Below are 12,961 nucleotides of genomic sequence, written 5' to 3' on the forward strand. Positions count from 1 at the left end.
ATGTAACAAAAAGCAGACTAACTGCCAAAATTTGCTGCCACATTTACCCACGTAGCAACAATGTTCTCCTGCCGGAACTGAATTGCACTAGTTTTAGGATCCCCTTGCAGTCGTAAAGTGAGACGCAATTCAACATTCCACACCATGCAAATTTATACATGGTGTGAAACACGAGGGATTCACAGGCAATCCCACTATTGGGCTGCCGTTTTGAGTGGGCGGCCCAATAGCGAAGTCCCACAGTCACCCCCCCGCAACGCAAATCTGTCCCGACCCCCCCACCCCGGATTGCCTGGGTGCCCCTCCCACTCCCAAGCAGGGGGTGACCCGGCCATCCCTCCTAGGGACCTCTGTAATAGGGAGCACATCCAGGGACCCCTGTAATAGGTGGACCTCCCCACAGGGATCCCTGTAATAGGAGCAAGTGAGTGATGACGTCAGTATATGTGCCCAATGTCTTCTCACATCATTTCACAGCCTTCCGGGTCTGCACCTGAACTTTGGATGTAAAATTCTGGTCCTTGTTATTTAATTTTATCTTTATCCACAGAACTGATTAATTAATTAAACACTGCTTGTATTATATGATAAATGATCAAAATGGCGCTAGTTTTCATGATAATCAATTGATGTAGACTTACTTATAAATTTACTCATTAAAATTAAATTAAAAGTTTACCAGTCTACTGTTTACCACACTCTGCATGAGTCCTTTCTCTGGAGAAGAGGTAGCTAAGTGGTAACCTGATAGAAATCATTAAGCTAAGGGAAGTTTATGATAGAATCAACAGGCTAATTGTGGAGAATCTTGCCACTTTTTAGCAAAACTAGAGGTCATAAATGAAAGATAATCATTAGTCAGTTAAATAGAGAATTCAGGAGAAATTTATCTATCCAAAGAGTGATAAGATAGTGAAACACACTACCACAAGTAATAGCTGAGATCAATAATATAGATGCATGATCTTTTAAATTCATTTATGGGATGTGGCATCGCTGGCTAGGTGAGCATTTATTGCCCATCCCTCGTTGCCCTTAAGAAGGTAGTGGTGAGCTGCCTTCTTGAACCACTGTAGTCCATGTGGTGTGGGTACACCCACGGTGCTGTTAGGGAGGGATTGCCCGGATTCTGACCCAGGAGAAACCAGCTAAGCATTATGAGGGAGAAGGGAATAAAAAGGATATGCTGATGACGTTAGATGAAGAGAGGTGGGAGAGGTTCATGTGGACATTCCCCTTTAGACCTGTTGTGCCAATGCTGCGGACTTGATGGAATTGATTTGATTCATTGAGCTTCGAGAATGAGTTCCGTACCTTCCTTTTAGAAAATAGTTGGTAATCTGACAAAATCAGAACAACAGGAGAGAGAAAAAATAAATTGAAAATGCTAAATACTTCCATCATAAATTCAAACAAAAACTCTGTCGCTTTTTCTCCTCTGACCTTCTCAGGCACCTTTTGAACACTGCTTCAATGGAAGTTTTTTCTCTCAAGGTTCAAGAATTAACACGCAAACAAGTAAAAACCAAAATAAAAACTTCCATTATGGCCTGTGCATTGAGTCACACCAAACTACTGTCTTTCGTTAACTTGTTTCCCCTTTAATGTTACTGTTTATTGAGCAATATTTCAATCTCACAGGTATGAAGTCATGAACGCTTGCTGGGATTCTGATGCTTTAAGAAGACCTACATTTGACCAAGTAGTGGAGATGATTGAAGAGCAGCTGTCAGACACCTCAAAACATGTAAGCAGTACAGTGTGTGGGTCCAGCAGTGTGGTGACTACAATATGTGTGGGCAGATATCACCCAGAGTGGTTGGTTATTTCCTGAATGTGGTAGCTGCTAGATAAGTTATATCCAGCCGCAGCCTGTTTGTGGAACTCTGCCATCAGCAGTAAATTAAAGTTACAATTTCCAATTGCATAACAAAACCAAAAATATCAAGCTAAAAAAAACATAAGGCTGCATGCAAGTTCAACAGTGAACTGATAGTTCCAGGTCACTACAATGTGCGAAAGTGCTTCTGAGTATCAAAGACTGTGGCAATAGCTGACTTTCTAGCATCAGGGATTATAAATGCTCTGAAATGTACCCTGGCCTTGTAGTAAGTATTACGCTTACTATTGAATCATGTATTGCCTGTTCACTTGAGGCAGAGGGCTTGTTGTTAACCTGACGGTGGTTCCCAAGTCAAGGGGTAAGATGGGGTCCGGGGGGGAGGTGGGGGGGGGGGGGGGGGGAGTTGAGGGGGGATCTTGGCTGACTCTTAATTTGCCACTTTAGTGGCTCATTTTGCCACTTGACAGATCACCAATCCACCAACTTCCCTGATGCCGGAAATCGACATGATAGCAGGAAGACATCAGCAACCCTACCTGGTGTCCTCCCCTCTCATTTTACAGGGCCTCTTGCCTCCAGGCCACTTGCCAAAGGGTCAGGAAAATTCCAGTCCTGGATTTCATGCTTCCAAGTTGCACAGCATGTAATCTCAGCTTTATTGAGATGGACAATGTGCATTTGAAAATTGGAACTGTCCATGGCGAATGCTGCACATAAAACAAGGGTAGCCACAAATGCAGTAACGCATCACTGAACTTACTGCTGGGTACAGGAGCCAGCTGGAGCATCATTCCTTTCACTGCAGTGGGAGGAAGAAATCTGCAGCTTTTACCCAGAAGACGTATTTGGAAGTACAGGAGTATTGCCCTGCAGGTTATGCATGCAATACACGAAACAGTTTAATGACCTTACCAGGTCAGGGAGAGTGAATACATTTGCTAATGTGCTTTACGCCTTCCACTTACCCAGTCTTGCAAAGTGTTCTCCATCACATCACTCCTCACATCCCATTCAACACTCAATAGTACCCAAGCTTCATTTCCTATTCACTTCTTCATCTCCCCATTTATCCATCCACTCACCCAAATTCTTATGCATAGTAGATGTCTCATAGCCATACTGCATTGCATCCATTGGGTGAATACCTAACATTCACTCACTCGTGGTCTGTTTCTCCAAAGAGAGAACAAAAATGCAGAAAGAGGAGAGGACCAGAAGTATATTTCACAAATAATCCATTGCAAATAGTTCAGCTAACAGATGAAAAGGAGGCTATCCCAAAGATAAGTGACACATCTGGCACATCCATCAGTCACAGGAACTCACAGATAGCTGGTATTAAAATATCTTTGAAACAAACGTTATTTCAACAATGAGTGAACTACAGAAAGTCTGAGTTATGGTGATTGCCTAAATTGTGACTTTGTCACAACAAAAACATATCCCCTTATCTCCAGGCATTGACATATACAGCAGGTGGAACAGGACATGCATGAAAACAATTCCTTAGCATGTTCACTGTCACAGGACATGCAGCCTTATACCGATAGAGACACTTGCACTTTTGATGGATCCCTTTAACAGGTTTGGGTTTTCACCTGATGATATACACCTCACAAGTGAGCACGAGCAGTGGCTGGGACAGAGCTGTGGTCACCTTCTTTTCGAAACTCTGCTCAGGTGGGCACTAATACTAGACCCTGAGTTTATTGTTGAGAAGGAAGATGGTAGATGTACATCAGGGGCGGGATTCTCTCATCCTGCAGCAGAGTGTCCATGCCATCGTAAACGCCGTCGTGTTTTTCGACAGCGTGAACGGGCCGCTGCCAGGAGTAATTCTGGCCCCGACAGGGGGCCAGCACGGCGCTGGGGCAGTTCACGCGTCTCCAGCTGCTGACTCCCGCGTGAACTGGGCGCCGCAGGATCTGCGCATGCGCAGTGGCGCCGGCGCCAACACGCACATGCGCAGTGGCGCCGGCGGTAACGTGCACATGCGTGGTGGCCTCCTTCAACGCGCCGGCCTCGACGCAACATGGCGCAGGAGTACAGGGGCCGGCACATAGGAAAGGAGGCCAGGGGACAGAGAGGCCAACCCGCCGATCAGTGGGACCCGATCACGGGTAAGGCCGCATCGGAGGCCCCCCCCCCACCGGGGTGGAGCCCCCACAGGCCGCCATCCGACCCTTGCACGCAGAGTTCTCGCCGGCTGCAAGAAGGTGTGGACAGCGCTGACGGGACTCGTTTTTTTCCCCACAGCCGCTCGGCCCATCCGGGCCGTAGAACCGGCGGACCGGCCGCGTAGAACGGCCCGCGACCGGTGCTGCGCCAACCACGCCGGCGCCAATGGTGCCGATTCTCCGCTCTGCGGAGAATCACATGCCGGCGTCGGTGCGGCGTGGCCCGGTCACTGGGATTCTCCGGCCCGGCCCAGGGCTGGGAGAATCCCGCCCCAGATACTGACAGACATAGCAGGAACCTTCCCCACAACAATGGAGAAGGTGGAGGAGTATAATTCGATAACTTGCAGATTGGTGATGCAGTGAATTGTGAGAATGTTTACCACAGAGTGAGAGCCTGCCTGCATGGAGCTTCAAGAACCACTCTCAAAAGAGTACCACCTTAAATAGGATGGCAGATATTTTTTATTGCCGTACAGTACATCACTGATTTTTATCAGCTGTTCTGCAGCACAGTAGTAGGAGGGATCTGGTAGTGACCTAGGACAGGAAAGGAGATCTGAACTTGGGGACTCCACCCAAAGCAATTCCACTTTTCAGCCACTCACTCTCATCCAGAACCAAAACTGCCACTTAATCTCCTGATATCCGAGTCTGATCGCCACTTCTCAAAGGTGCAGGTGGAGCAGTCTTTGGTGGAGCTCGCAGGGGCTACACAATCTAGAGAGTCCAGGTCAAAAGCACATCAGCAGTCAGGGCAGGGATCTGCATAGTTAGCCTCTACTCAGCTAAAACCACATGGGATGTATAATGTAGCCATTAGGAAGCTTACATTCAGGAAATTGTTTTTCATCAACAGTTCGCACTTACTTCCATTTCTGTGCCATTATTGTGACCTGAATGTCAATTCTCCCTTTCACTTTGATAATGAATGTTAATATATAATGGAACCCATTGGCTAGATGTGTAACGGGAAGAACAGTGGTTGAAGGACTATTTGCTACAAAGGAAGGAGGAGGTAAGTGGCTCTTGAAGCAAGTCGCAGGATTTAATTTCTTGTGTTTGACATGAATGTTTATGACTTAAAGCATTCCTGACGTATGGACAGCCATGTAAATGGCTGCATTGCAGGCCTCATATTCATCCTACTCTTCCTCTAAATTCCTTTCATCTGAAGATGAGCAATGAGCTCTATTATCCTCCCCTACCTGCAATTCTCTTTGCGATGCAATCTTGTGTAGGTGCAGCACATCACAATTATTCTGGGCACTTTTGCTGATAAGTACTGAAGGGTGTCCCAGACCTATCCGGCACCTAAAAAACATCTTGAGCTAAGTTAAAATGGGTATTCCTCATCTCTTCCGAGCCAGACCATAAATCTGCTTCCTCGAATGAAAAGGTTTAGCACATATTGGACTGCCGCAGTATGAATGCTCTGAGGTAATCTGGCGCAGACTTCCATGAATCTCTTCTTGTAGATTCTCACCAGGTGTGCATGGATAGAATGTGGTCTATAAAACTGTTGTGGTGCTCAGGTTGTCACGTATGTTTAATCAATGGTACCCCTTCAGCCAGAGAGGTGAATCTGAGTACCTAGTCATTCTGGTGATAATCATAGGAGAAGTTTGGATAACTCCCAACCCTGGTAAACAATCTGTTCATCACTTGCCTCATGCGTTATTATGCAGCCATTTTGAACAATCTTGAGATGTCTCTAGTGGATTCAAAGAACAACAAAGAACAAAGAAATGTACAGCACAGGAACAGGCCCTTCGGCCCTCCAAGCCCGTGCCGACCATGCTGCCCGACTAAACTACAATCTTCTACACTTCCTGGGTCCGTATCCCTCTATTCCCATCCTATTCATGTATTTGTCAAGTTGCCCCTTAAATGTTACTATCGTCCCTGCTTCCACCACCTCCTCCGGTAGCGAGTTCCAGGCACCCACTACCCTCTGTGTAAAAAACTTGCCTCGTACATCTACTCTAAACCTTGCCCCTCTCACCTTAATCCTATGCCCCCTAGTAATTGACCCCTCTACCCTGGGGAAAAGCCTCTGACTATCCACTCTGTCTATGCCCCTCATAATTTTGTAGACCTCTATCAGGTCGCCCCTCAACTTCTTTCGTTCCAGTGAGAACAAACCAAGTTTATTCAACCTCTTCTCATAGCTAATGCCCTCCATACCAGGCAACATTCTGGTAAATCTCTTCTGCACCCTCTCTAAAGCCTCCACATCCTTCTGGTAGTGTGGCGACCAGAATTGAACACTATACTCCAAATGTGGCCTAACTAAGGTTCTATACAGTTGTAACATGACTTGCCAATTCTTATACTCAATGCCCCGGCCAATGAAGGCAAGCATGCCGTATGCCTTCTTGACTACCTTCTCCACCTGTGTTGCCCCTTTCAGTGACCTGTGGACCTGTACTCCTAGATCTCTCTGACTTTCAATACTCTTGAGGGTTCTACCATTCACTGTATATTCCCTACCTGCATTAGGCCTTCTAAAATGCATTACCTCACATTTGTCCGGATTAAACTCCATCTGCCATCTCTCCGCCCAAGTCTCCAAACAATCTAAATCCTGCTGTATCCTCTGACAGTCCTCATCGCTATCTGCAATTCCACTAACCTTTGTGTCGTCTGCAAACTTACTAATCAGACCAGTTACATTTTCCTCCAAATCATTTATATATACTACAAACAGCAAAGGTCCCAGCACTGATCCCTGCGGAACACCACTGGTCACAGCCCTCCAATTAGAAAAGCATCCTTCCATTGCTACTCTCTGCCTTCTATGACCTAGTCAGTTCTGTATCCACCTTGCCAGCTCACCCCTGATCCCGTGTGACTTCACCTTTTGTACTAGTCTACCATGAGGGACCTTGTCAAAGGCCTTACTGAAGTCCATATAGACAACATCCACTGCCCTACCTGCATCAATCATCTTTGTGACCGCCCCGAAAAACTCTATCAAGTTAATGAGACACAACCTCCCCTTCACAAAACCATGCTGCCTCTCACTAATACGTCCATTTGTTTCCAAATGGGAGTAGATCCTGTCTCGAAGAATTCTCTCCAGTAATTTCCCTACCACTGAAGTAAGGCTCACCGGCCTGTAGTTCCCTGGATTATCCTTGCTACCCTTCTTAAACAGAGGAACAACATTGGCTATTCTCCAGTCCTCCGGGACATCACCTGAAGACAGTGAGGATCCAAAGATTTCTGTCAAGGCCTCAGCAATTTCCTCTCCAGCCTCCTTCAGTATTCTGGGGTAGATCCCATCAGGCCCTGGGGACTTATCTACCTTAGTATTTTTTAAGACGCCCAACACCTCGTCTTTTTGGATCTCAATGTGACCCAGGCTATCTACACATCCTTCTCCAGACTCAACATATACCAATTCCTTCTCTTTGGTGAATACTGATGCAAAGTATTCATTTAGTACCTCGCCCATTTCCTCTGGCTCCACACATAGATTCCCTTGCCTATCCTTCAGTGGGCCAACCCTCTTGCTTTTTATGTACGTGTAAAAAGCCTTGGGATTTTCCTTAACCCTATTTGCCAATGACTTTTCGTGACCCCTTCTAGCCCTCCTGACTCCTTGTTTAAGTTCCTTCCTACTTTCCTTATATTCCACACAGGCTTCGCCTGTTCCCAGCCTTTTAGCCCTGACAAATGCCTCCTTTTTTTTTTTGACGAGGCCTACAATATCTCTCGTTATCCAAGGTTCCCGAAAATTGCCGTATTTATCCTTCTTCCTCACAGGAACATGCCGGTCCTGAATTCCTTTCAACTGACATTTGAAAGCCTCCCACATGTCAGATGTTGATTTGCCCTCAAACATCTGTCCCCAATCTAGGTTCTTCAGTTCCCGCCTAATATTGTTATAATTAGCCTTCCCCCAATTTAGCACATTCACCCTAGGACCACTCTTATCCTTGTCCACCAGCACTTTAAAACTTAATGAATTGTGGTCATGTTCCCGGAAATGCTCCCCTACTGAAACTTCTACCACCTGGCCGGGCTCATTCCCCAATACCAGGTCCAGTACCGCCCCTTCCTAGTTGGACTGTCTACATATTGTTTTAAGAAGCCCTCCTGGATGCTCCTTACAAACTCTGCCCCGTCTAAGCCCCTGGCACTAAGTGAGTCCCAGTCAATATTGGGGAAGTTGAAGTCTCCCATCACCACAACCCTATTGTTTTTACTCTTTTCCAAAATCTGTCTACCTAGCTGCTCCTCTATCTCCCGCTGACTATTGGGAGGCCTGTAGTAAACCCCCAACATTGTGACTGCACCCTTCTTTTTCCTGATCTCTACCCATATAGCCTCACTGCCCTCTGAGGCGTCCTCCCGTAGTACAGCTGTGATATACTCCCTACCCAGTAGCGCAACTCCGCCACCCCTTTTACATCCCCCTCTATCCCGCCTGAAACATCTAAGTCCTGGAACGTTTAGCTGCCAATCCTGCCCTTCCCTCAACCAGGTCTCTGTAATGGCAACAACATCATAGTTCCAAGTACTAATCCAAGCTCTAAGTTTATCTGCCTTACCCGTAATACTTCTTGCATTAAAACATATGCACTTCAGGCCACCGGACCCGCTGTGTTCAGCAACTTCGCCCTGTCTGCTCTGCCTCAGAGCCACACTGTCCCTATTCCCTAGTTCTCCCTCAATGCTCTCACCTTCTGACCTATTGCTCCCGTGCCCACCCCCCTGCCGTACTAGTTTAAACTTCTCTGGACCCTTTCCAAAGCCTGCACATCCTTCCTTAGATACGGGGCCCAAAACTGCTCACAATACTCCAAATGGGGTCTGATCAGAGCCTTAGGATAAAAGCAAATTTCTGCGAACTCAAAACGTTAGCTCTTTTCTCTCCCTACAGATGCTGCCAGACTTGCTGAGATTTTCCAGCATTTTCTCTTTCTCTTCTGACCAGACCCTTATACAGCCTCAGAAGTACATTTCTGGTCTTGTATTCTCGCCCTCTTGACATGAATGCTAACATTGCATTTGCCTTCTTAACTGCTGACTGAACCTGCACATTAAACTTTAGAGAATCGTGAACAAGGACTCCCAAGTCCCTTTTTGCTTCTGCTTTCCGAAGCTTTTCCCCATTTAGAAAATAGTATATGCCTAAATTCTTCTTTCCAAAGTGCATAACCTCAAACTTTTCCACATTGTATTTCATTTGCAACTTCATGGCCCACTCTCCTAGCTTGTCCGAGTCTTCTTCTTTAAGGCTAGATCTGTCAACAAAATCCTGCACATTAGAATAATGTGACATTGGCCACTGCCAAGATTGAAATTTGTAAGTATCTTTCATTATAATTATGATTTTACCCAGGATTTGCAGCAGCCACTTACATCGGGCTGGGATTTTCCCACCCTGGCATGGTTGGTCTTGCTGTGGCGGATGTGGTGAACCAGCCATAAGTCCATTAACTTTGGGGGGATCAGAATACCCTGCTCTCGGGAGGGGCTGGAAAACCCTGTCCGATGTGCCTTTCCATTTCTGATCCAGTTCTTTTAGGAATCATTTGTGCTGTGTGGTAACACACAGATTTTCAAATTTTATATGGGCTTAAATTCAATGCTGTGTGTTAGAACATTGTGCCCCACTACAGAATTCTGATATAGCACTGATTTGGTGATGTGAATCTAACTTTCCTCTGCCTGCAAGATTTCCAAGCCAAAACCTCCGGGTGCTCCGGTTTCCTCCCACAGTCCAAAGACGTGCAGGTTAAGTGGTTGGCCATGATAAATTGCCCTTAGTGACCAAAAAGGTTAGGAAGGATTATTGGGGTTACAGGGATAGGGTGGAAGTGAGGGCTTAAGTGGGTCGGTGCAGACTCGATGGGCCGAATGGCCTCCTTCTGCACGATATGTTCTATGTTCTAACATGGTTCCTTGTTGGCACAAATCTACACTGAGAATGTGCCAATAATTTGACACTGGCTTAAAATTAGCGATACCACTCAGACAGGCTATAAAGATCATTGTTATGGAAAAGCAGACGCCACACTATTGCGACAAGGAATACACTTGGTTTGGAGGGTATGTTCTTGGGAGGTGGGTGTGGGGGGGTGGGGAGGGGGCGTAGCAGTAGCACAAACCTCCCTCTGTACCAGCCATTCCTACTTCAGTTTGTGATGATATTTCTCAGCTCAGTTGAAGCATAAGTAAACAGCTGACCATTGGATCATATAGTTTTAAGTTGAGTGAGTATTACGAATACAGAAAGACGGTTAATTTTATGTTCACTTTTGTGGCTCTTTCCCTTTGTTTTCCCATGTAGACCTGAAAGCTGTACATCACTGTAGGCCAGTGAAATCATTAACAATCAGGACTTCTTTTACCCATTCATCCTCTCAGAATTGGGCTGATACAAAAGCTTGTGTACTGACAGCAAGACATGCACATAAAGAAACAGATATGCACCAGCTCTACAAATACATGTTATCAATTGATGATCCATTTCCCCCCTTGTTTTTACAGAAGTATTCCAACTTGGAGTCTAATTTTACCACCAGGCTTAAGTTCTCCAGCCATTCCTCACGCCTTAATTCAGCCGGCAGCAGCAACGCTTCCGATCAACCATTACTAATGAATGACAACGTGTTCTTTGAAGATGAAAACAAACAGATCCAAAATTGACTTTGAGCAAAGGAAAGTCCAAAATACTTGCATCCTGCTGAAACTAGTATACAGACAAATGACTGAATGTGTATTTTATTAACAGTTTTATGTATGCTGGAATCATGAATTTTCTTGGAAACTACTGTACCATGGTCCTGTGTGGCTAAGTTATATCTTCTGGGATAACATACACCAGAGTGATTGTTTATTACTGTTGCAAGACTATTGGAGGGTGTTTTCCAGATGGGTAACACATCCTTATTTTGTAGAAAATGGCATTGAAAATGTTATTTTTGAACTATATGCAATTGTGTTTATCATTTATTTTACTGCAACGAATACTTGCATCAAAACAAGATTCTAATGAACTAGCTAATTTAGCTGATGAATTATAAATGATCAGACTGAATTTACAGGACGCGTCTAGCAACCAGTTAGCTCTTTAAGATGGACGGATCAGCACCTGAGATGGAATAGAACCAATTGTCTCATCTCACTGCCTAGCTTTTATTTTCTGCATTATGTACTTTTTTTTGTTCTGTAACATGTTCTGTTGCTGAGTTGGGCCCAGAGCCAATAGTTCCTCAGTTCAAAGTGCCTGAGTGAAAAAGGAATGCGCCAAATTTTAGACATGACTTTGTAACCTTCATAGACAATGTTTGTTGACATTGTTATTACAAGGACGCAATCATATCTAAATTGAAACGCTGGGAGTTCAGTCTTCTACAGTTGATTGATAAATGTATATATAATATATTCTACTTGGTTGTTTGGCTCTGGCACTGCAGTTGGTGAATCTAATGCCTAATTGGAAATCACATTAATACCATAATTTGGAAAAGTGGCAAAACGGGTTTTATATTCATTCATGGCATTGCTGTCTTGGCCAGAATTTATTGCCCATTCCTAACTGCCTAATAAATGAGGAATTCCTCTTCCAAAGATCTAACTAAATATCAGTGTTGACAGCTACTGTCATAGGTTGCCAAGCTCAGCAGCGGATGAGAGTGAATAATGGTATAAATCCTGTCAGGACTCTTTTGACATCAACATTATCCCACACAATTTACATTTGAAATTACATAACAACATCCATGTTTGCTGATAATAACTAACGGTTAAAACATGACAGCAGAAATTAAAGTTCAAAGCACCTTTTTGGCGGTTTTCCTTTAGCCACTGTGCCAATGCTGATGGTCTTTAATTAAGTCGTTGTTGCTTAAGGAAGTTAGCCTGGAATCCAGTCGGCCAGATCTTTGTTTGGAATCGGTTATAAATACACAATTAATTTTACTTTTTAACTTAACTTTCACTGCACAGAAACTGTAACCATATTTCAATAAGCTAAACTGGTCAGGCTATAGTGGCTTCAGAGAAAAGTAATCCCAATACATGCATGCAATGGAAAACTGTTGGAATGCTGTTGTACTGTTGGCATTTGGTTTAAGACAGGAAACAGTCTTGTGAGTTCTCTGTCTCCCCAGGTGAGTGTTTCAGTGGTGAGCTGTTGCTGGCAGCAGGATTCTCCATTTCACCGCTGGCCAATGAAGTTTCCCATTGTAGCCACCCCACTGCACCGGGAAACCGGTTGGCGGGGCTGTGCTGCCCGCGGAACTGAGAATCCCACTAGCGGAGAATTCAACTTGGTGATATAGTTTGCACCATGAAATTGTAGAGTAATCTTAGAACAGGTCATTTGCTTCCCAAGTCAGAAATATGACAGATATGAATTAGCCAAAATGGTAGAAGAGATGTGATCACTTTTGATTCTTCCTATTGAAATGAATGAATGGGAAATACTGCACCTCGGTGCACAAAGTCCCAATGAGTTCCCAAAAGGCAAAAGCTCCATACCTCGCACATAAATTCAATAGATGTACCCTTCTATTCTTGAATTCTAGGCTTAAGGCTCAATCTAAATGTGTATTACCGCGTTATGTGTGAGATAGTAAAGCATTGCATGCACATGCGTGATGTATGTTTATGTTTATTGTTCATTGGACGAGTCAATTAAAAGTGATTAACGTTGACTTTAAAGTTGCAAGTCCTCATGACAAAAACATTAAGACAAACGTTTTTAAATATGGATCATCGTAGCATTTATAAATATCAGTGTACCTAATATTTATGGAGCAATTTGGATGTCTGAATTGCATGAACAGTGAGGCCCGAGACTACCCCTTTATTAAGCCTCTATGGAACCCCCAAAAAAATTGAAGTTTAGAAGAATGAAAGATGCTCTTATTGAAACATGTAAAAGCCTTAGGGGACTTGCCAGAGTGGAATGTTGAAAGAA

At 44.6% G+C, this 12,961-nt stretch overlaps 1 protein-coding gene across 2 annotated transcripts in view; it reads left to right on the forward strand.

Annotated features, from left to right (window-relative positions):
• kita (KIT proto-oncogene, receptor tyrosine kinase a) overlaps window positions 1–12,702 on the forward strand; it is a 186,888-nt gene extending 174,186 nt beyond the window's left edge. For both annotated transcript variants that reach the window (XM_072496779.1, XM_072496778.1), the window contains exons 20-21: window positions 1,642–1,747; window positions 10,525–12,702. In XM_072496779.1, the coding sequence (XP_072352880.1) occupies window positions 1,642–1,747; window positions 10,525–10,683 (265 nt within the window). In that variant the 3' untranslated portion in view covers window positions 10,684–12,702. The remainder of the gene's footprint in view (window positions 1–1,641; window positions 1,748–10,524) is intronic.
• Window positions 12,703–12,961: the final 259 nt, after the last annotated feature.

This window comes from Scyliorhinus torazame, chromosome 3 (assembly GCF_047496885.1).
Source record: "Scyliorhinus torazame isolate Kashiwa2021f chromosome 3, sScyTor2.1, whole genome shotgun sequence".
NCBI lineage: Eukaryota > Metazoa > Chordata > Chondrichthyes > Carcharhiniformes > Scyliorhinidae > Scyliorhinus > Scyliorhinus torazame.